This window comes from Eretmochelys imbricata, chromosome 7 (genome assembly GCF_965152235.1).
Source record: "Eretmochelys imbricata isolate rEreImb1 chromosome 7, rEreImb1.hap1, whole genome shotgun sequence".
Lineage (NCBI taxonomy): Eukaryota > Metazoa > Chordata > Testudines > Cheloniidae > Eretmochelys > Eretmochelys imbricata.
In genome coordinates, this window is record NC_135578.1 from 1,660,266 (window position 1) to 1,684,532 (window position 24,267).

The window sequence follows — 24,267 nt, forward strand, 5'->3', positions numbered from 1 at the left end:
CCGCCCCGGGCTCGCGCAGGCCTCGGGCGCCGCGCCGCGCCGTCCCTCGTGCTGGCCCTAGAGCACGCCCTTCGGGGCAGACAGCCGGTCCCGCTGTAAAAGCGGCCGGGGAGGCCGCATCCGCCCTGGTCCCGGGGAAGTTGTTTCGAGCGTGCTTCTGAAATTGGGTAGGGCCAGCTTCCAGGCACGGGCTCGCCGTGTGCCTTCGCCTGCTTGATCGAAGAGCCCCTGGCCCAAATATGTGCTCACAGACCGAGTCTTTTAGGAGAAGGCCTGTTTTCCAAGCCTTTAATCAGTCTCAGGGCTCTTCTCGGAACTCTTTCCAATTTATCAACATCCTTCCTGAATTGTGGGCATCGGAAGTGGGCACAGTATTCTAGTCCGAGTCACACCTGTGCCGAATACAGAGGTGCTAGAACCTCCCTACTCCTACCCAAGATTCCCATTTATACATCCAAGGATTGCATTAGCTGTTTTGGCAACTGCATGCCATTAGGAGTTCCCTTTCACATGATTATCCATCATGATCCCCAGACGTTTTTCAGAGACACTGCTTCCCAGGATGGAGTCCCCAGTCCGTAAGTATGGCCAACATTCTGTGTTTTTAGATATGTTTGGTCAAAATAACACTATTATTTGCTTACGCCCAGCTTACCAAGCAATGCCGATTGCTGTTTAACAGTGACCTGTCCTCTTCATTATTTATCAATTTTTGTGTAATCTGCAAACTTTACAGTGATGATTTTATATTTCCCTCCAAGTCATTAATAAAAATGTTTAATAGCATAGGAGCAAAAACTTGTTCCTTGTGGGACCCCATTAGAAACTCACCTACTCAGTGATGGTTCCTCATTTACCATTACATTTTGACACCTATTACTTAGCCAGTTTTTAATCTAATTAAAGTGTGCCATGTCAATTTTATGTCATTTTACTTTTTAATCAAAATGTCTTGCAGCACCATGTCAAATGCCTTCCAGAAGTGAAAGTATATTACATCAACGCTATTATCTTTATCAACCAAACCTGTAATCATATTTTAAAAAATGTTATCAAGTTAGTTTGACAGGATCTGTTTTCCATAAACCCATGTTGATTGGGATTAATTCTATTACCTACCCTTCTTTAATTCTTTATTAATCCAGTCCTGTATCAGCTGTTTCATTATTCTTCCTGTGAGCAATATCAGGCTGACAGGTCTATAATTACCCTGGTCATCCCATTTACCCTTTTTATAAATTGGCACAGCAGTAGCATTCTTCCAGTCCTCTGGAACTTTCATATTTTTCCAAGACATTGAAAATGAACATTAATGGTCCAACAGGCTCATCAGCCAGCTCTTTCAAAACTTTTGGATGTAAGGTATCTAAACCTGCAGATTTAAAAATGTCTAATTTTAACAGCTTCTGTTAACATCCTTCTGAGTTGCTATTGCAGTGGCGTTTCATTGCCACTATATGATTACTTAATCTGTTTTTTCCTAAATACAAAACAAATAGTAATTTAACATTTTTGCTTTTTCTGCATTATTACTGACAATTCTACCATTTCCATTTAGTAATGGACCAGTACCATTGTTAGGATTCTTTGTGTTCCTAATAACTTTAAAAATGCCTTCTTATTGTCTTTAACTTTGCTGGCTATATGTTTCTTCTTCGTGTGTCCTTTTGCTTCCCTTATCACTTTTCTACAATTACTATTTTCTGATTTTTATTTATTGCTATCAACTTCCCCTCTCTTCCATTTCATTGATGTGGCTTTCTCTCCTTACATAGATTCCATAAGATTATAATTAATCTTCCTTGTCACTAATGACTTTCACTTCCTTCGTCCTTCAGTGCTCAGTCTTAAGATACTAGGAGAAGATCAAGAGAGAGACTACAGTGCCCTCATGTTTTCCAGCTTTGTCCCTGATGAGACTTATTCATGCTCATGGACAATCAAACTGCAGCACTGATCAGAAATGCTTTTTCCCAGCTTTTAACTTTGCCCTTTCTTCTCAGGTACAGACTTGAGCACAGAGAGCTATGCTTTTGATATATAACATAGATAACATTCGTAAGCAGGAATCAAACCTGGGACATTCAGCACTGAACAGGAGTGCTTGAATGAGCTTACCACTTGAATCAGAGGAGCGTTTGCTATCAGTAAGTGCAGGGCCGGCTCCAGGCACCAGCTTTCCAAGCAGGTGCTTGGGGTGGCATTGAGAATGGGGCAGCAGTCTGTGTCCCGTGGCAGCAATTCAGCAGCAGCTCCACCGCTCTTCCCACCATGGTGGCTTTTGGGCAGCAGCTCCGCCACTCTTCCAGGCTCGGCGGCGACTGCTTGGGGCGGCAAAATTGGTAGAGCTGCCCCCTGAGTAAGTGGCAGGGTCTCATTCTTGCAAGGGTCAGCTGCTAGAGTGAGACAAGATCACACACTAGGCCAGTGAATCACACTTTAATCACTCCTTTGGGGTAATCCTGAAGGCAATTTGGAAACGACAATAAGCAACTGCCTTCCAGCTAGGTAGGACAGACTAGCATAAGCACATCACACCCATCCGCTATGCTCTATCTTGTCATCATATCCAATAGCGGGATATCCTCACAGAAAGAACAGCTTTTGTTTTGCACTCCATCACAGCAGTTGCATTCTATAAAGATACTCAAGCTAATGGAGTCCAGATTTGTACATGTAAGTACTGGGGGCAGGCTGCTCCCACTGGAGGGACTTTAGCTGGGAATCCACAATTGCTGGAGACCAGACTGAGTCCAAGACTTGCCATATTTAAAGTGTAATGCAAGATTCACCTCTTTCAGTAAGCCTCCTCCTACAGTTGCTTTTGCTGCAGTCCCTTGTGGGCTTTCCGATGACATTAACAAACCACCCACCATTACCTGAGAATAACGTAAAAGAATTGCAGCTAAATACTGCACAGCTCTTGGGTCATTATTCCTTATACCTGTTACTAAAATATTAAATTGGCTGGGGAGCAAAGGGACTCTGGGACACCTCCTGGCATTGCCATGTGAGAATTATGGGTTCAGTGTGACCTTCTGCTTACCTCCATGGGATGAGGGAGACTAGGCAGCATGGACAGGCCAGGGAGTGACTAAACATCTATATCATGGCCTTTTGGATTGATTAGAGACTAACAGTCTCTGAAGAATTTCACTTTTTCACCTGGCCTTGTCTACATTTGGAAAATTATTACAGTAGAACCTCAAAAATATGAACGCCAGAATTACAGACTGACTGGTCAACAGGACACCATGTGAAACCAGAAGTAATCAATCAGGCAGCAATGGAGACTGCAAAAAAAGCCAGTACTGTACTGTGCCTGTATTGCATCTTAAAGGTAGGCACGTCTGGGCTGCCTGTCCCCACTCGGCACCCACTTACCGCTAGGAGTTGAAGATGCTGAGATTCTCAGGCAAAGCTGAGTCCTGCCTGCGCAGAAACAGCATTGGTGTCTGCACTGCTTTCCACAACCCTCTCCCGGGGAGGGGGGGGCTGTTTTCACACACACACACGTGTGCCCATGGGGGGGAGGGGGGCACTATTTTCACCACCCACCCCTCGGTGGGGAGGGGGAAAAGCTTGTCCAGAAAGAAGGTGGCTCTAGAACCTGGCTCAGTGTGAACTGCTGGAGCCGGAGCTTTGTTTTGTTCAGAGTTATGGATGACCTCTATTCCCATGGTGTCTGTAACTCTGAGGTTCTACTGTACCGAGTTTCCAGCAATGATTCAGCTATACTTTACTTCCAGTGGTGTACATGATGGTATAGACAGGGCTCAGCTGCTTTAATTACAGTGTCAGGAAAAGCCACTGGTAAAAACACTTCAGCCTTGGCTATGGGAAGGGTTGCATCACCTCTCAAAACCAGAAACGAATTTTCCTCTGAGGGCAAGAGCCACAATGGTGTGAGCTCTCTGAGGAAGAGCGGTTTCCTAAAACTAGCAGGAAAATTGAAGAGCAGCTGGGCTTGACCCCCTCTCAGACACCCCTCCCACCACCAGACACAGATATGGAGTAACGGATGGTACAGGGACCCCTCAGCGGGTAGTTCTGTCAAAGCACGGCTCGTTTTCCTTCACCTATCCTCATGACAAGTGACGCTCCCCAGAATTAAAGGGAGACAGGTGCTAAACTATCCCCCCACCGCTCTCCGGGGGAAATTACGAACGGTTGGGTTGGCGCGGAGGCGAGACCCGGCAGCGGAGGGGCGGCTGCAGAACGGCCCAACGAGACGTTAGTCTGCCTCGAGGCTTGCCTACAAGCGCCAACTCGGAAGCGGGGCCCGTCCGAGGACACGCGGGGCCTCCTGGGAAGCGAATCTGGTGGGGCCCAGGACTCCCGAGGGAGCTTGGCCCGCGCCGCGGCCGAGCACCGGGAATGGTTCCGTGTGAAGCCGGGAGCGGGACTCCGGGCCGGCCTGCACCCCGCTCTCTGGAGCGGCCTTCACCGCGGCTCCTTGTGCCTCAGTTCCCCGCCTGGGACAGGGCGCGGCCTAGCGCCCGCCACCACCCCGGCTCCGGGCACTGCGGCGCCCAGACAGCACGGGGAGGGGCCGGCCCAGCAGCGCGGGCGGTGGGGCCCGCTCCTGGCGCGGGGGCCCGGCGGCAAGCGGGCGTAGAGCGCATGCGCATCGCGCCTCGGTCAGGGCGACCCCGCTGCGCCGCCGGCCCGAGGGAGCCGGAACTCCGTGTCGGGCGCGGCTCCGGCAGGCCAGTCCTCCAGTGTCCCAGCGTGCCCCGCGTCCCGCCGTGTCCCGCCATGCTTTGCGGCTCGGGACTGGGGTAAAGTTCAGCGCCAGGGCTCCGCTGTCGGGCGCGCTGCGCAGAGCTCTGCTCCCGCCGCAGCCATGGCCAAGCAGCCGCAGCCCATCAGCCCCGTGAAGAACTTCTTCGCCGGCGGCTTCGGCGGCGTCTGCCTGGTGTTCGTGGGGCACCCGCTGGACACCATCAAGGTGAGGGAGCTAGCTCCCGGCCTGCCCCGCGCGCGGGGGGGGGGAGGGAAGGGGGGAGAAATACTGCAGCTCCCGGCCTGCCCCGCGCGCGGGGAGAGGGGGGAGAAATACTACAGCTCCCGGCCTGCCCCGCGCGCGTGGGGGGAGAGGGGGGAGAAATACTACAGCTCCCGGCCTGCCCCGCGCGCGGGGGAGGAGGGGGAGAAATACTACAGCTCCCGGCCTGCCCCGCGCGCGGGGGAGGAGGGGGAGAAATACTACAGCTCCCGGCCTGCCCCGCGCGCGGGGGGAGGGGGAGAAATACTACAGCTCCCGGCCTGCCCCGCGCGCACTCCTAGGCGTCTGTTGCCGGCGAGAGGCAAAACAACTGTGTGTTTTACTTAATAATTATAAGGGGGTGGAGAAGCAGAAAAGTTTATTTGCAGCTGCAAACAAGGAACAGGGAGAATAGAATCTCAAATCCTGCACACCAGAGCAGGTCATTATACACACTTTTATATTTTTTAATGCTACTGCATTACATATTAGCCAATTAAAACTTTGCACAAATATTTTGCCTTTTTTATATGGGTTACAACAATGTTTATTTTTTGCACCCTTTAACAAGCATTTCTAGCAACTTAAACAACCAGCACATCCTGCCTGGCCTTGTAACTATCTCCTATTATTTTTAGCTTGGCGTTAGCAAATCTTACATTATAAGGCATTACTTGCGGCTGCAACATTGTCTTAAGAGCAAAAAAGCTTACTCAAACCAGCCAGGCCTGAATTCTATTAAGGGGGGTTCAGAAGAAGCCCTCAGGCCTTCAGCAGGGAGACTTCTTCAACCCTTATGGCCTTTTATCCCCTTGACTTAACTAGTGGCCATGCCCTGGGGTCTCCAACACTTGTCTCTATTGGACCAACTTCTGTTGATGAAAAAGTGTGTTATCTCGCCCACCTTGTCTGTTCAGGGTGTCGGGGTAGTTTCTAGTTTTGGCATAAAGCCTTCTGACCAGGCTGAAGCGTCCCCCTCTGGGCTGTGGAATCTAGGAGCAGCTGAGAGAGGGCTGGCAAAGATGCCAACAGTCACTGTGCATTGGGTAAAACTGACACTATAGGATTCACAAGACCAGGCAACCAGTTTTGAGAACATCTAGCCGTGAGGTGTGTGCAGAGACTCTGGCAGAATTGTATGGGGACATGGATGCTGAGTATTGCCCCCCCCTTTCCCACCCCCCATTCTTATTATATGAAAATGGGGCTGACCCTGAAAGCTCTGTGTTGGCTGACCTGTGATATATCCCACACACAGTATTATCACAGAGCATGTCCTCTTATCTTGGCAGCAATATTTGCATCTAGCTTCTGGCAACTGTGGCAGTGTTTATAACGCCTGTGCCCTCTAGAATAAGTAATCTGCTCAAACATGTGAGGTCCGGCTGTTTTTCAGAAGCCCTTGGTTTCACCAGCTAACTCGGTCAATTTAAGGTGTATACTTCCTACCACACAGAGGCAGCATTGATGTGCCACTCATCATTAGCTTATGATATCAATGATCCTGTTTTGTTAATGAGAATTTCACGGGCTGATATTACTTTATTTTAAAGGAGAGACATGAATGGGATGTCTGATACTCTGTTTTGTCACTTAGATCGTATATACAAATGACTCTTTTTTTAAAGAGAAATTACTACACTAGCATATATGAAGGCAACTTCACTTCAGTCTAAAATCATACTATACTGATGATTCTCTTTGGAGCAGCCTCAGCCTGTGGTAGCTGGAACTCCCTGCCATTAGTTTAAATGAAAATGTTGCTAAGCTCACTTGTATCTGTGTGTGAACAGTTTCATTTTGCCTATGTGGGGGGGAGTGTGTAGGAGTGTTCTTTGTACCACTCTGTTTCTAAGAATCTGTCTATTTCAGGTACTTACATGGCTCCCATTACTGTAGTATGTGAGCACCTTACAAATGTTAAGGTATTTATCCTCATGACACGCCTGTGAGGTAGTGAAGTGCAATTATTCCTGTTTTACACTTGGAGAACTGAGGTACAGATAACCATTGGCTCACGATTCCTCTCAAAATGTTAGCACCTATTTGTTGTAACTATGTATTTGTTCCAATCTGTGTTTTGCTTGTCTTCATTAAGCCAGCATGTTTATCCTTTTAAGACACTCAGAAAAGTCCAGTTAGCAGCTAGAAGAATCAGTGATGAATGGAACATGAATGGAAAGGAAAGCTCTTGTTCCAAAAAGCATCAGAAATTAAGGGAAATTTGTGACCTTGAGCCCCAGTAACTAATTGTTACATGTGTTTAAACTCTGTTATGGCAAAGGAGCCTAGCGATTGAGAGGGTGGGGAAAGGTAGATAAAGAAGTAACTGAAGACCAGGAAACCGCAAAGCAGAAGTGTCCAAACTCTGCCCAACAGAAGGCTGCCTTGATGACCTGCCATAAGCTAAAGGGATATACCTGATTGCATAGGGTCTCCTCTTTAATATAGACATCAGACCTGTGGAGCGTACAACTTCCAGAGCATGATGGCCCATCGTGGTATGAGTGGGAAGCTTTTTGGAATGTAACGAGTATTTGTTCTGTATTATTGATCTACGGATTGATGATACTGGAGATGAGATGTTTTAAACAATAACGTTATTTTTCCTTTTAATTATATTCTTTAATTTGAAGATAAATAAAACCAAGTTTCATTGGTGACAGTACCTGCATACTGAGTTGAGCAGATGGGGAAAGGGAGCAATAGAAATGGCACTGGATTGCAAAAGTGCTTAAAGCAACCACACTACTGTTTAGAGAGTAATAACTTGAATTTAAAGTAAGTGTAATATTTATAACGATATTGAAATAACCTAAGGTATTTGTGTTCTTATTTAGATATTTGTACAAGCTAAAATACTGAGTTTTAACCCTTGTACCAACATTACAATGCCTGGATATAAAACCTATGACTTTAATATAGCTCTCTGGAACTAATCCTAAAAAAGTCATGTACCTTAAAACAAAAAAAAATTGTTTTTTTTTTCCCTTCTTGTTTTACAGGTCCGACTACAGACCCAACCAAAACCCCAGGCTGGGCAGTCTCCACTCTATTCTGGGACCTTCGACTGTTTCAGACAGACTCTCATTCGAGAGGTACTGTAGACTGGCACTTGCTATGCCTGCCAAAAATGTCAGTTGCTCATGTACGTCATTGGAGTGGAATTTTGTGGGAATCTGGCCCCCCTTGAGACTATAAAGTTCTCAGGTTATCAATTCAAATGGTTCTAATTTGGATTGTGAAATCTGAAAAGAACTGGTAGAGGGAGAATGTAATAATCTTTGGAATGTGTAATTTGATCTTGCTTTTTTTTTCTTTTTTAAAGTCAGAAATGCAGTGGTGTTAATACCTAAAGTTAAAGGCTGTAATGAACATTGGCAGTTGTTTGCTGGCTGTATTGTTGTAGGTGGTGGAATTTTGATGCCTGTGCTATGGCGAGCTCTCTGGAACTCCTAAAATAGAGACTGACTGTTGTTGACCCAAGCAATGTCTCTAATTTCTTCTAGAACCCATAATCCCCTCTGTGACAAGACAAAAGAGGAAGTGCTAGTTCAGATTCGTAGGTTTTAGGGGGTTTTGTTTGTTTGTTTTGTTTTTTTAAGGCCAGAAGGCACCATTGTGGAATCACAGACATGTAGGACTGGAAGGGACCTCAATAGGTCACCCTAGTCCAGCCCCCTACACTGTATCAGGACCAAGTAAACCTCGATGGTCCCTGACAGATGTTTGTCCAGTCTGTTCTAAAAGCCTCCAATGACAGGGATTCCACAACCTCCCTTGGAAGTCTATTCCACAGTTTAACTACCCTTATAGTTAGGAAGCTTTTCCTAACATCTAACATCTCCCTTGCTGCAGATTAAGCCCATTACTTCTTGTTCTGTCTTCAGTAGACATGGAGAACAATTGACCACTATCCTCTTTATAACAGTCTTAAATGTTAATGACTGTTATCAGGTCCATCCTCAGTCAAGGCTAAGCATGCCCATTGTTCCCCATCTTTCCTCATAAGTCAGGTTTCCTAAACCCTTTAACATGTTTGTTTACTCTCCTCTGGACTCTCCAATTTGTTTATATTTTTCTTAAACTGTGGTGCCCAGAACTGGATACACTACTCCAGCTGGGGTCTCAATGATGCTGAGCAGTTACCTCCTGCATCTTGCATGCGACACTCCTGTTAACGCACTGGGGTGTATTAGGTATGAGTTGGGGAAGGGACACCTGAACTGCCAGGCCCTTGATAGCCTGCTGGGTGGCTGCCGCAGAGGGAACTTAGGGGAGCTGATGTGGGGGCTGCCAGCCCACCCTGATTCCAAGCCCCCACCAGCTCGCTCCAACGGGCTGCTCTTCCTGCAAGCAGTGGACAAAGCAGGCAGCTGCCAAACAATGTTATGAGGGAGTACTGCGCAACTTTAAACGAGCATGTTCTCTAATTGATCAGCAGTGTAACAATGAAACAACGTTAACTGGGATGACGTTAAGTGAGAAGTTACTGTATTGTCATGATAAAGATATTGCACTAAAGTTGAATTTACAAATGTAGAATTACATACCAAAAAATAACTACACTCAGAAATAAAACAATGCAAAACTTTAGATCCTACAAGTCCACTCAGTCCTACTTCTTGTTCAGCCAATTGCTCAAACAAGTTGGTTTACATTTGCAGGAGATAATGCTGCCCGCTTCTTGTTTACAATGTCACCTGAAAGTAAGAGCAGGCATTCTCATGGCATTGTTATAGCCGTTGTTGCAAGATTTTTACGTGCCAGCTGCACTAAAGATTCATATGTCCCTTCATGCTTCAACCACCCTTCCAGATGACATACATCCTTCCCAATGACGGGTTCTGCTTGATAACGATCCAAAGTGGTACAGACCCATGCATGTTCATTTTAATCATCTGAGTCAGATGCCACCAGCAGAAGGTTGATTTTCATTTTTGGTGGTTCAGTTCTGTAGTTTACGCATCAGAGTGTTGCTCTTTTAACTCTTCTGAAAGCATGTTCCACACCTCCTTCCTCTCAGATTTTGGAAGGTACTTCAGATTCATAAACCTTGGGTCGAGTGTTGTCACTATCTTTAGAAATCTCACATTGGTGTACCTTCTTTGTGTTTTGTCAGATCTGCAGTGAAAGTCCTGACAAGTTGCTCCTCACGGTCTGCTTCCTGAAATACATCAAATGGAGCTGAGAATGCTTAGTGTGGGGGAGGGGGAATGAAAGGGTTAAATAGAGTGGGCCAAATCCATCCTCGCTGCAAGTCCATTGAAATCAGTTGCCTAACACCAGGGAGGAGTCTGGCCCACTGTATACATGTTGAGTGTCAGGGTTATACTGAAATGTTGCCTTTTGAAGACTCTCTAATACAGTACGTCTCTCTCTCTCTCTCTCTCTCTCTGTGTGTGTGTATATGTAAATATATATATATAAAAGTTTGAGACGTACTGAGCCATGCATGTTTCTAACAGGACTGTATTTAAGGTGGGCACTAGCTAGCTACTTTATATTTGGAGTGGCAGAGAGCAGAACTAGTGCTGGTGAGAAATGGGAATAATCCATGGAGGCAGGATGGCAGTTATCTGGAGAGTAAGAAAATCTAGAGCTTAGCCTAGTGCCGTCTTGATAGATATGTTTTGGAAGTGCTAGCCCTGGGGAGGACAAGAAGTCCTGGCACGACTTTCCCACAACTCCTCTGGGCTGTGTTCAGAACTGTATCATGGCAAATCCCTTTCATTCATGCAGCTGGCTGCCTTTGCTGCGATCATCTTGTATAGTAATGTTATTTGCTTCTTGATGTGGTGAAATATTTATCACACTGAAGAATGCTGCATGAAACCTAAATAACCTGCGGTCTCTTGCAGGGAGTCCGAGGCTTGTATAAAGGAATGGCAGCTCCGATTATTGGAGTGACTCCCATGTTTGCTGTGTGCTTCTTTGGATTTGGTTTGGGGAAAAAACTCCAGCAGAGGAATCCTGATGACATTCTAACGTAAGTTCTGAGTTGTTCAGACACTTGGGGTACCTTTTCTACGGCTCCTAGCCTGCTGTGTCGAATTACACAATCGGTTGTGGTGTAAATGTCTCCTCTCTGGATTATAAATATAATTTAAAAAAAAACAAAATCCTCAAACCACTGGTGGCGGTAATGCTCCTAAAAGCGTGGTACCGATAGCACAGGCTAAAAACAGACAGCAGGTGGGCAAATACTGTGCAGTTCCCTCCCTGTGCAGAAAGACAATCATTAAAGAACAGCTCAGTTGTAACTGAATACCGTATGTGTTACATAATGATAATGACTTAGAACAGCCTTGCTATTAAGGGAAACTGAATGGAAAGATTACATGTATATTCCAGCATAGCTATCTGACAGACCTGGTGGTCACAAGACATGATCTTTCCTTCCTGCTAGTGGTAAGTGGGAGTCTCACTGCATCCACTCTGTAGGTTAGGTTATTAATTGCAGGAGTGTTTCTCTTAGCTATGGCTGAAAAGGTATTTATTTTCTATGGTCAGCCTCTGTTTTCAGGCACACTTACCCTTCTGGAAAAATGACTTTTTGGAACAAAATTTCTCCTGCTCCTTTTTTGGCCCCAAGTTGGAATTCTGTGGAAGGCAGATAAAATTCTATGTAGCTGTGACAGGTTATTCATGAATGAGAAGATTTTTAATTTTAAAAAAAAATTAGGTTTATTTTTGAAATGTTCAACTTGCCATAGACTTAGTCTCTAGTAAGGACCAGTGTCTGAACCATCTGAAGAAATCTGGCTTAGGAAGAACAAAGGGTGTTTGAAAATCCTGTAACCACTCATCCATACTACTCCTCCACTTGCTGCATTTTCTAACAGAAGTGGTGCTCCAGATGCACATATAATATACTTGTGTGTACATTTGTTCAAGAGCTTTGCTCGTTCAAATGTTCCAAATCCATCATGGTTCTCTCAAGCTTGCTTATAAATCAAGAAATTTAAAGCTTGTTTCATGTACTCGATTCCCATTGAACTTCATTGTTCAGTGCTTTACTGAATTGGGCCTTAAGACTTCTAGTTCTAGAGCAGTGCTTCTCAAACTTATTTGATTGTTCTTCTTTGTGTCTGTAATTCCTTAGGGGCCTCCTGCTTCCCCCTTTCCCCCCCCAATACATACACCACCACCCAGTTCGGAAGGTGGAGAAGAGAGCAGCAGCTGCTGGCCAAGTACCCAGCTCTGAGGGCAGCGCCATGCCAGCAGCAGCACAGAAGTAAGGATGGCAATGTGAGAAGTGATATAAGCGACTCAGCGCTCCATTGCCACCCTACTGCACTGCTGGTGCCACCCCGAAGCTGACAACTAGAGCCCCGCCACTGCCTCCTGGTGAGGAATGGGGGGAGCCCGGGGGGGAGCCCGGGCGGCAGGGCTCTGACTGTCAGCCCCTGGGCGATGCGGCTCCACCTGTCACCTTTATCCCATCCCCACACATCCCAGGTGTGCATGGCCCTTTTGTATGAGCCCCAGCCATCCAGGGCTGACAGCCAGAGCTCTTTTCTCCCGCCCCCACCCCAAAAGGGGGGGCGCGCCGCTCGGGCCTCCCTAGGGAGGCCCACCCCATAGTTGGGTCAAATGACTTAGTCGCACTCTGTATATTGTAGCATAAAACATAAGCACATTGAGTAATACAAAATACTATCAATGCACAACAGCAGAGGTATACTTGCTGAGGGAACCATACCTTTTGGATTTCCAAACTCTTATACATTTTACTCTAATGTTGCATTAAGTCAGGTCTTTTCACGCTGACTATATTAAATGTCATGCTTATTGGATTATGTATCTTGGGATCTTTATTTTCCCATGTTCTATGCGCAGATATCCCCAGCTGTTTGCTGCTGGCATGTTATCTGGAGTGTTCACAACAGCAATCATGGCTCCAGGAGAGAGGATCAAGTGCCTTTTACAGGTAAGACTGTGTGTGTGGATGGGGAGAAATTCCCACCCTTAATTTCAGGAGTGTTGTCTGATTTAAAAAGACCTTGCTAGGAAGACATAACTCCTCTAATTAGCAAATTTACTCTGTACTGAATTTAGAAAGCACCCCTTTCAGCAGGGCTGAGGCATAACTTGATGCGACTCTGTCATGAAGAAGCACTATACAGCTTCCCTTTGACAATCTGGTAAATACAACATGCCCTCCTATAGACACCATTCAGCATATCAGCAGCATCACCCTGGGATGCCAGCTGACCTCTTGGGCACTTCTGAAATGTAGAGTGTATCTTATCTTCTCATGTAAAACAAAGCCTTTGTAGTAACATTCAGGTCCGTGAATCTCTTGCATGATAAAGATTTTGCCCATAGTTCCCTGGAATCCTTGTATGTAACAGAAGGACCTATTTCAAAAATATATAATACAAGCTATTATAAAACTAGTGACCATAAACTTTTCTAGTGACCATAAACTTTAAACCCATCACAGCTCTTGGTTTTTGAAACCCTGGTGGGAAATGCCAATTTGAACAAATGAAAAAACTGTCTGTGCAAGACCTTCTGATCTCTACCCTCTCTCACGCTGACTGCTGTACTTCTTAGTGTTTTAATGGATGTTAGACATTGATTCCAACATGCAAAGCATTATCACAGGGCATCTTTTACTCATAAAAATTGTCTTGAGTTCTATGAAATTTTCTTGGAGTCATATTCTAATCTGTGTAAATCTGGAGTAACTTGACTGATTTCAGCTGAGTTATTTCAAACTTAAACTGGTGGAAATTAGGTAAGCATCTGATTCTTAATTTGACACGATCCAGCCAGTGCATGGTTCAGTAAACACCTGTGGACGCAAATCCTTTTCAATCTGGGGAGGAGAGAAATTTTAGTAAGTGTGTATTAGATCAGCAGTTCTCAAACTGAGCGTCGGGACCCCAAAGTGAGTCGCGACCCCCTTTGAATGGGGTCGCCAGGGCTGACTTAGACTTCCTGGGGCTGAAGCCCGAGCTCCGTTGCCCAAAGCCAGAGGGCTTCAGTCCTGTGCAGCAGGACTCAGGTTGCAGGCTCCCTGCCTGGGGCTGATACCCTTGAGCTTCAACTTTGACCCCACCCCACCCCCCCCCGCCCGGAGCGATAGGGCTCGGTCTTTGACCCCTGCACCCAGGGCAGTGGGGGTTGGGTGGACTCAGGTTTGGTCTTCCCTCCTGGGGTCATGAAGTAATTTTTCTTGTCAGAAGGGGGTCACGGTGCAATGAAGTTTGAGAACCCCTGCATTAGAGGGATTTTTGGATTCTCACCTCTGACAGCTGGGGGCTTATTCTGAGACTACACATACCTATTTCTGATCAGAGACTAGTGTTACTTATCACTGGTTATTGCTGGGCCTCTTTGGAGTTACGCTGGCTCATCAGCGTTTCTCAAATGCAGCCATCAGGGGTTTTTCTTGTGGCCACACCCTCCTGGGCAGTGAGTTGTGGTGGGGGGGAGAGAGCAGCGGAGCCACAAACACCAGAGGAGCAGGCAGTCAGTGTGAGTTCCCCACCTTCCCAGTGAGATTCAGGCTTCCAGCTTCAGCACTGGGGTGGTGGGCTCTGTCCTCCGGCCACACGGCAGCAGGCTCCATCCTACAGCTGTGGGGCTTCGGACTCTGGCCCTAGCCCTGGGTTCACCACCCCATTGCCCCTGGCCCCTGCTGCCACCCCACCCCCTGGCTGCCTCCCTACTCACCGCTCCAGGTTTAATTTGTCCTCGGCTTACCAGGGCTGAGTAAGTCTGTTGTAAAAAGTGGTATTTGTATGTTTTTTAATATCACTTTTCACTATCTTCTAGCTACCAAGTCTGCTCCTGTGAGAAGTAATATTAACAAACATACAAATATAGACTTACTAGATAGCAAGTCATTAAAAAAGCAACCAAAAAAGTGCCCCTCCTCCCTGCCCCAAAAAACCCAACCAAGGACAAAAGACGAGAACATGCACATCACGTTATTTATGTTTCTATTCTCTTTAGCACCAGTAAGGAATACATACAACTATGCATTATTATTTTTATTAGGTCTGCAAAAAAATCCTACATAAATAAATTACACTGATTGGACCTGTGTATGTGCATATTTAATTGTTTTTTCTAAAGTTGATTAATTGTGAGAGTGGCCACCAGCAAGAGTTTGTGGCTACACTTTGAGGTCACCAACATTTTTGTTGTGAGAACCCCAGGCCGAGATCACAGAGGTGTCTGCCGATTTGAGGAAAGACTACAGGGATAAAAGGGAGGGAAAGTGGGCTGGGAATATGGTGACTTCACATGCATTGTACCAGTTTGTCTATATATCAGCAGGAGCCTGGTGGCATACATTCCTTGGGTGGCTTCTGTTTACATGAAAAGAGCTGAGCTGCTAACTTCCACTTGACAATTTAGCTTTAGAAAGCACAAGGCTTCCAAATTACTATTTGGGTTATGCCTGGTAAACAATCATTTTAATTCTCCAGATCCAGGCTGCTTCAGGTGAAATTAAATACGGTGGCCCAATGGACTGTGCGAAACAGCTGTACCGTGAGGCTGGGATTCGAGGCATATACAAAGGAACCGTGCTCACCCTCATGAGAGGTACCTGGAGTAAATGTATTCTAATAGTACCCCTGCAGGAAGAGAAGCATCAGAGCAAAACTGACCCAACATCGTAAATCTCACTCTGGGCCAGAGATATGTTGTGCATCAGTTTCATGCGCTGCAGTTTTCACAGCTGCCCCTGCATCTCCTGGGGATTGAGAATGAAGACGAGGATATGTCCCAGTCCTGGTGTGGGTGGTGGGAGGAAGAGGACTAGAGAAGTACAAAAGGGAATGAGGGGAGGAGAGCAAGAAATGGACACAAAGACTTGAGAGGTAAAGACCAATAAAATCCAAGCCGCAGAAGGCTACAATAGACTTCCAGGATGGGCGAGAGATGATGGGTCTGGGGAAAGAAGCCGAGAGACAGAGAAGAAAAAATAGGAAGCTAGCTTTTTCTTCGCTTTGGGATGGGGTTTGTACATGAGACTCCCAGTTCGTGATGGTCAATTGGATTGGTTATTGAAAGATACAGTTACAATGAATTACTCTTTCTCCCAGCTAGAAAGAGTGAGTTTCTTTACTCATTTTTGATGTGGAGGAAAAATATCTTGTGTGTCCACAGTGTTCCTTTCCCTCTCCTATTATATATTTTTTAAAAAGGCACCTATAATGAACAAATTAAAGCCTTATGGGTCAGGTCAGAAATACGTTTGGATGCTTTCTCCCCTAAAATACACCCCATCTGGGGCAGTGATTTCACCTGAGCCTCCTCAAATAGAGAAACTTTAAGCATTTTGCATCTTCATCAGCCCAGGAAATTATCTTTCCCATGACTCTCACATGACTGTAAAAGCTAGCAGCAAGGACAACATGCCTGACAGAACTGTTTGTCTGATTCTAGCCATGGGCTTGAGCATTTTCATGTATACGTGAGAATATAAAAAAGCGGAAAGTTTGGTTGGAATAAACTGGCTGTGCACAGGTCACAAAGCCGCTGAGACTGGCTTGATCTGCCCAGTCTCCAGTTTAGGGAGCTTAGACCTGTCTCGTAGTCAAGGTAACGGTGTGACTGGAAGGGCTGGTGACTCAGAGGTTCAGGAATAGGTGTTTCTGCAGCCATGTCCCTGCTCTTTCTGAAAATGTTCTTGCTGTTCCATCTAGACAGACAGTTTGCACTGGAAGGCTCAGAAAGGGAACTTAGTGGTACTTGTTGGCATTGCTGAGGCTGGTGCAGAATGATCCCTAACGTTGGCAGCTGATGCAAGCCCAGAGCTTCCCCTTAGGGATGAATACTTCCTTTCCGCTCTTTTTTTCCCTGCATACAGAGGTGGTCAGGTGTCGTTTTCCTACTTCTCTTTGTCTGTCTGTTTGTTCTCCCACCTAGATGTTCCAGCCAGTGGAATGTACTTCATGACGTATGAATGGCTGAAAAACATTCTGACCCCTGAGGGGAAGAGGTTAGTTAAATCCTAAGTCAGGGCAATGCTGACTTTACCCAGATACTTCCAGTCAATTTCTCCTGCTAAGCAAATGGCTAGAGAGCAAAATCACCGGAGTAACAGTGTCTTTTGTGATTGCTGAGGAGTTTGCTGTCATTGGCTTTCCCATCGAGATGACTCATCTCACTGTGGGATTGGATTGATTGTTGAATGGTATTTGAAGCACTCCTCTTAATGGCACAATTACAAAAGCATTCAGGGTGAGATGCACCCCTGTTCCGCTTCCCTGCTGTGTGCTAAAAGCTGGTCTTTCAGGCATCCTTGTCATGCTGCAAGTATGAGAGAGCAATAAGAGTTGAGCCTTTCTCATGGAGAGACATCATATTACGGCCACAAGTTTCTCACTCTGAATTCATAGAATCATAGAATATCAGGGTTGGAAGGGACCCCTGAAGGTCATCTAGTCCAACCCCCTGCTCGAAGCAGGACCAATTCCCAGTTAAATCATCCCAGCCAGGGCTTTGTCAAGCCTGACCTTAAAAACTTCCAAGGAAGGAGATTCCACCACCTCCCTAGGCAACGCATTCCAGTGTTTCACCACCCTCTTAGTGAAAAAGTTTTTCCTAATATCCAATCTAAACCTCCCCCACTGCAACTTGAGGCCATTACTCCTCGTTCTGTCATCTGCTACCATTGAGAACAGTCTAGAGCCATCCTCTTTGGAACCCCCTTTCAGGTAGTTGAAAGCAGCTATCAAATCCCCCCTCATTCTTCTCTTCTGCAGGCTAAACAATCCCAGCTCCCTCAGCCTCTCCTCATAAGTCATGTGTTCTAGACCCCTAATCATTTTTGTTGCCCTTCGCTGGACTCTCTCCAATTTATCCACATCCTTCTTGTAGTGTGGGGCCCAAAACTGGACACAGTACTCCAGATGAGGCCTCACCAATGTCGAATAGAGGGGGACGATCACGTCCCTCGATCTGCTCGCTGTGCCCCTACGTATACATCCCAAAATGCCATTGGCCTTCTTGGCAACAAGGGCACACTGCTGACTCATATCCAGCTTCTCGTCCACTGTCACCCCTAGGTCCTTTTCCGCAGAACTGCTGCCTAGCCATTCGGTCCCTAGTCTGTAGCGGTGCATTGGATTCTTCCGTCCTAAGTGCAGGACCCTGCACTTATCCTTATTGAACCTCATCAGATTTCTTTTGGCCCAATCCTCCAATTTGTCTAGGTCCTTCTGTATCCTATCCCTCCCCTCCAGCGTATCTACCACTCCTCCCAGTTTAGTATCGTCTGCAAATTTGCTGAGAGTGCAATCCACACCATCCTCCAGATCATTTATGAAGATATTGAACAAAACCGGCCCCAGGACCGACCCCTGGGGCACTCCACTTGACACCGGCTGCCAACTAGACATGGAGCCATTGATCACTACCCGTTGAGCCCGACAATCTAGCCAGCTTTCTACCCACCCTATAGTGCATTCATCCAGCCCATACTTCCTTAACTTGCTGACAAGAATACTGTGGGAGACCGTGTCAAAAGCTTTGCTAAAGTCAAGAAACATTCCTACAGTGGCTGCTCTCACGCTGGGTCTGTACCATTGTAATGTCTTCTCTCTTAGCCAAACTGCCTTTCTGGTCTTTATGTATTAGTTTAAAGATGGACACCTTTTCAATTCAATATTTCTGCAGTGTCAGTGACCTCAGCGTGCCTAGGATTCTCTTTGCCGGGGGTATGGCAGGGATCTTCAACTGGGCTGTTGCCATCCCTCCTGATGTGCTGAAATCCCGCTTCCAGACCGGTGAGTCAGATGTCAGCCGTGTAAGAGCACCACAAGATATAGCATTTCCGTGGGCTGGGTGGACAATCCAATAGAGAAGCTTATGGCTGGGCAGAATTTTAGAAAGGAGGTAGTGTGGCCTAGCTCCTACAGCACTAGACTGGGACTCAGGAGACCTGTGTTCTATTTCCAGCTTTGCCACAAGTTTACTGGGTGACCTTGAGCAAGTTACTTCATCTGTGCCCCCATTTGTAAAATACCTCCTTTCAAAGAACTTTGCAGATCTGTGTTGAAAGGTGCTGTAGAAGAGCTAGGTAGTATTTATTCCAAATATACTCCCATTTAAAGTGCTTAATCATTTCAGATAAGACCGGGCACAGTTGCATCGGTTCAGGCAGGTGATATCTAAAATAAAATCACAGTGGAGCAGGGACAACCATAGTTATGCATGTCTCTCACAATCCATTGCTTTGTGACTGGCAAATCTGCAGACGACATGGAAATATCTACAGTCAGCACTCCATAGAACTGTAGTAGGGACAACCCAGTCCCTGGGGTGAACACAGACATTTGGGGTTGCTGGGCTCCAGCAGAGGGTGCCATTAAGGTTCTGGTTGATTTCTTCGGCATTCCTCCCAGAGGAACATTTCTATACAACAGAGCTCTGCAGCAGTCTCTAGCAGGACTATCCTCTGGAGCTTGCATTGACAAGATCCCTGCATCTTCTCTGTCACACATCAAGGACATAGGCAGAGCTTCTGCCCCAGTCCATCCAACAGTGGTTGCTGATGCAGGAAAATCCTTTTGTTTGTGGTGTGTGTGTTGTTTTGTTTGTTTGCTTTGTAATTTAGCTTCTGTGATGCTCCAGACCAAAGGAGCAAAAGCCTGAATGGGATATAGTAGAATATTGCAGCCCCTGCTCCACTGAGTCACTTTCCAAAAGTTGTTTGTGACTCTGGTGAAGGGTTACTCTGGAGTAGCTGGTCAAGGGCCTCGTAAAGGTAATACTTTCCAGTGGCATGTCACATGATCAGCTAATTTGTTCCTATAAAATCACTTTCCTCAAACACCTGGTCAGATCTGTGTAACATCAGCATTAAAATGGAGCCTGTAGTTTTCACTGGAAAGCCACTGCCATTCCTGGCTCTAGTGCGTGGGAGGATATTCTTTTTGAGAACAGACCAGCGTTGTTCCTTACAAATCAGCTTTATTGATTGATACACCACTGACTTTCCACCCTGCCGATGCTGTTAGCGTGACCAGCAGTAACAACGCTAGATTGAAGCTTCCAGCCTTCTAACCCTTAGCTTAAGTTCCTCTTTTCTTCCAGATGACCCGATTATTACTTAAAACCTTTATAGTGCTGGTGAGCATGTGTCTCCTGCTCACTCGGTCTTTGTTCTAGTTGTCAGTGATGTACTATACTAAAAGCTGTCTAGTCTTTGAAATCGTTTGTTACTCGGAAAATAATCCATATGAATTACAGTGGAAGGCCACAGTGTAACCATTAAAGTCTCAGCTGGCTGCATTCACAAATCATAGATGGCATGTTCTGCTTCTGTCAACAGCTGCTCCAGGGAAGTATCCCAATGGCTTTAGGGATGTGCTAAGGGAGCTTATCAGAGAGGAAGGCGTCTCATCCCTGTACAAAGGGTTCACAGCCGTTATGATAAGGGCCTTTCCCGCTAACGCAGTAAGTAAACCATGATATCTAGTGAGCTGCAGCGAGCTGGCTACTTGCACCCTAAATACCTAGTGTTTGCAAAGGAGGAGGATGAATCTCTCATTGGGCAATGTGGCATTAGCGAGTTTACCACCGTGGAGGTGGCTACTCGCATGCTGGGTGGTAAGGTCCATGGCTCCCTGGCTCGTGCTGGGAAGGTGAGAGGCCAGACTCCCAAGGTTGCCAAGCAAGAGAAGAAGACGACTGGCTGTGCCAAGAGACGCATGCAGTACAACCGGCGCTTTGTCAATATTGTGCCAGGCTTTGGCACGAAGAAGGGCCCCAATGCTAACTCCTAAATGGCATACCTCACCCAATAAAGCAGATGTCACCCGGGGAGGGGGAAATGATTCCAGACTGTTGTATTATCTCACCAGTGCTGTTTACGTTAGAGTGAACACCCCTGGGTGTATGGTCTGGGGGATCTATTTTCAAGCTTTTTAAAATACTGGCTCAAATCTCTGTAGCTGGGAAACTAAAGTAGGCTGTAGGGATAGCACTAACAGAAATAGGATGACAGGTTTTGCACTAAACCCCTCTTGGTGTTAGAACAAACTAACAGTTCCACACATCTGCTAACACAATTGCCAGCATTTTGAATGGCTAGATTGAATCAGTACCTATTTTAAATGGAAGGACCCTAACAAATGACACTGAAAATCAGAAATTCTGCCTCTGCTATAGAGGGACACAGTCATGTCATTTCTTCCAGTTCAAGATAACTCATGTCAAGGAGGGGAGAGGGGGGAAACAAAACCATGTCTGGAGTTTATAATGCTGCTGTACCCCTCAGCTTTGAGAAGACCTTTTCCAAACACTCCAGCTCTGTGTGCCTAAGACTCATCTAATCCTTGTGTTCTGTCTCTCTGTTCCAGGCCTGTTTCCTTGGTTTTGAAGTTGCTATGAAGTTCCTTAACTGGATTGCACCAAGTCTGTGAAGACTAGGAAATGTCCTCGTGGGAGAGGAAAAAAGACCATGATGCTGGATTAAAGGGATGACTTCAGAAACCCTAGGAATTATTAATTTTCTAATCCCCATTGCCTTACTCACATCCTCTGGATGGTGTAATAGATGCCATTCTGAACCTTGAGCCATAACTCTGATGTAGAGTTTTCGTGAGGAGTAGGAAGTATGAGTACACTTACCTTCTGAACCAAATGCACCATAGCAGTGATGCTGCTAATAGACACCTATCGCTATTACAGTGAGAGTCCCTAAGTACTTCCTCTGGAAGAAGAGGAGACTCTTAATTTCTTTCTTTATTTACTGAAGAAGCAGTTAGTGCTGAAAATCTTTCAAAATAGTAATTACCAGCCAGTGTGCACTTAATTCTCAGGATGTGGCTTAACACTTTATTGCAAATGTTGAGGTGAGACACTATTTTCCATCGGTTATAGATAGTCTCATCAGCTGTTAGCATGTTGATGGTGCCTTTATTTTATGTGCATGTAAAGAGGGGCAATATGGAACAGAACAGATTATAGCTTTAAAAAAAAATCCTAATTCTGGGGAGAGGGGGTGGGTACGGAGGTTTTTTAAAGCATTATGGAGGCCTTGTATGGTGACCACCTTGAACAGATGAAAGGTGCACTGTGGAACTAAGAGTTAAAGTGAATTATGCCCAACTTCCTTGACTAAGTACTGCTAACCCAGCTGGCGGGGGCATTCAGCGGAGAAACAAGTTCTAACTGATCTCATCTCTCTTCAAAATCCTTTCTTTCCCCTCTGAAATCCCTTTGGTACTTCCTGATTCACTGACTGTATCCAGAACACAACTTTACAAATACCATATGACTCATTGCAATCGATGCTATATCTGATGTCCCTGAATGATGCATTCTGGGAGATAGTCAGTGGAAGTACAGAGAGGATTTCAAAGTGGGAGAATACTTAAACTTATTTTGGTGCTGAATTTCCCCCACGGCTTACTTAATGGGGACAGTCAGCCCTGAAGTCAGTGTCTGGCTCCTCAGCTCAGCATTAAGAGATTTTGATAAACATAACAAATTTTGAGTTGACACAATGGATGCAAGGGACAGGAAAGACAATCTGTAACCTGTTCCAGTTGTGATTAAATGATCCTATTTTATCAGGATTCAAAGTTTGCAGCTGCTCAGCTAGAATGTTTCCTTGTGGTTTTGTGCACTCTGCATTTTGGCGCATGATTAGCATATGCAAAGGGCATACAAATATTCCCTTACACTTTGTTCTGAGATCTGCCTACCTTAAAGTCCTGCAGACAATTTATGTACGGATGGGTAGCCTGTCTTTCATGGTGTTAATTCTTTGCCTCTCAACCTTTAGATCTGCCCCATCTGATGCAAGCCATTGAAATGTGACACAAATAGCTGAAATGGGCAACACCTGAGTTTTTTGTTTGTGGTGCCACCACGGCTAGGTTAAAATGGTTTTTAGGGCTGTTTTCTCATGGTGGGAGGCAAACAAACCAGCTGTTACAGGTGTGGTGGGGGGATTGGGTTAGGGAGAAGATCCGTGCCTAGACTCCTCAAGAGGTACCAAGGGAAGGTAGGGCTGGGGAATGAGGGGTTGTCCCTAACCAGGCCCCCCAAGGCATATAATTAATTTAGCATGCTTTCCATTAACGAGGCTGTCTCTGCCAGGCTGCCCCCCAAGGATGTTCTCTCACCTGCTACTGCACCAGCAGCTCAGGACCCTGCTCCTCGCTCCCTTTCTCTTGTAAAGAGCAGAGAGGAGGCATCCAGCTGCTTCTGTGGTACCTTTTGTTTTCCCAGAAGTTGAGGGAGCAAGATGTTTTTGTTTTCATGGGTGGGAAGGACAGAGTAGACCCTCCCACGTTCAAAGAGCCCCACAACTCAGGACTGCCTTCACTTCCCCCTCCAGTCCTGGATGCTCTCTCCCCTCCCCAAAATATCTTGCCAGTCCTTCCACCTTAGGAGCCTCTCTGCTCCTTGGAAGAGAAAAGGGGAAGTAAGAGGCCCAGAGCTGCTGAGGAAGGCACATATAGCCCTCCTTTACCTGCTACTGCTCCCTGTCCTGCCATACGCTGCCTGAGAGCGTGACTGTGCCATACACTTGAGGTCTGGTTAACCCAACTGCTTCTGAGGCAGCTCAGATAAGTAAAATCAGTAACTGTCACTCTCTTGTGGCTGATGTGGGTTTAGCTAGGTGCTAACAGACATTGCTAGCTGAGCCCTATACGCTTACTGGAGCTCTTACAGCAAAGACCAATAGCAATGTTACAGCAATAGGCTGTAGATTAGGTTCACTTCCCATTGTTGCAGATGACAGTTTGAACCTAGATTTGCTAAGGATCTTCACGTAGTTAATAACCCCAGGTACCACTGATTAATGATTAAAATATTTGCATATGCAAAGTGGCAGACTCACTCCTTGCACAATGCTCTGTGCAGGTTTATACCGCCTGTGCTGCTTCCCTGAGTGTGAGCAAGAAGGAGAACAAACTCTGAATGTTTCAGTAAATATTTATTGACCAAACTGCTGGTTCTTGGTTCCCTGTGCTGGGAGCAGGTCCTAGAGCAGTTCAGATTCTGCCTTTACTTCCCTAATATTTATTTGCTGGAAGCTGCCCCCCTCCTCCTCCCTCTCCAACCTTTTATATGTTTAAAAAACGAGGAGTACTTGTGGCACCTTAGAGACTAACAAATTTATTTGGGCATAAGCTTTCATGGGCTAAAACCCACTTCATCGGATGCATGCAGTGAAAAATACATCCTGATGATCACTACAAACTTTTTTTTCCTCCTGCTGATAACAGCCCACCTTAATTGATTAGTCTCGTTACAGTTGGTATGGCAACACCCATTTTTTCATGTTCTCT

General features: G+C 46.0%; 1 protein-coding gene and 1 long non-coding RNA gene across 5 annotated transcripts in view; one reads left to right on the plus strand and one right to left on the minus strand.

Annotated features, from left to right (window-relative positions):
- The first annotated feature begins 4,775 nt into the window (after window positions 1-4,775).
- SLC25A20 (solute carrier family 25 member 20) lies at window positions 4,776-22,563 on the plus strand. Of its 2 annotated transcripts, XM_077821267.1 has the most exons (9): window positions 4,776-4,951; window positions 7,993-8,085; window positions 10,849-10,976; window positions 12,830-12,920; window positions 15,436-15,553; window positions 16,883-16,955; window positions 18,635-18,744; window positions 20,292-20,416; window positions 21,322-22,563. In XM_077821267.1, exons 1-9 carry the CDS (start codon window positions 4,847-4,849, stop codon window positions 21,382-21,384), a joined length of 906 nt encoding a protein of 301 aa, XP_077677393.1. In that variant the 5' UTR covers window positions 4,776-4,846; the 3' UTR covers window positions 21,385-22,563. The 2 variants fall into 2 exon arrangements, with proteins under 2 accessions (XP_077677393.1, XP_077677394.1); XM_077821268.1 differs by lacking the exon at window positions 20,292-20,416.
- The window catches only part of LOC144267360 (uncharacterized), a 71,243-nt gene continuing 56,435 nt past the window's right edge, over window positions 9,460-24,267 (minus strand). For all 3 annotated transcript variants that reach the window (XR_013346606.1, XR_013346604.1, XR_013346605.1), the window contains 2 exons: window positions 11,524-11,590; window positions 9,460-10,154 (listed from right to left, as the gene is read on the minus strand). This is a non-coding gene — a long non-coding RNA (uncharacterized LOC144267360). The remainder of the gene's footprint in view (window positions 10,155-11,523; window positions 11,591-24,267) is intronic.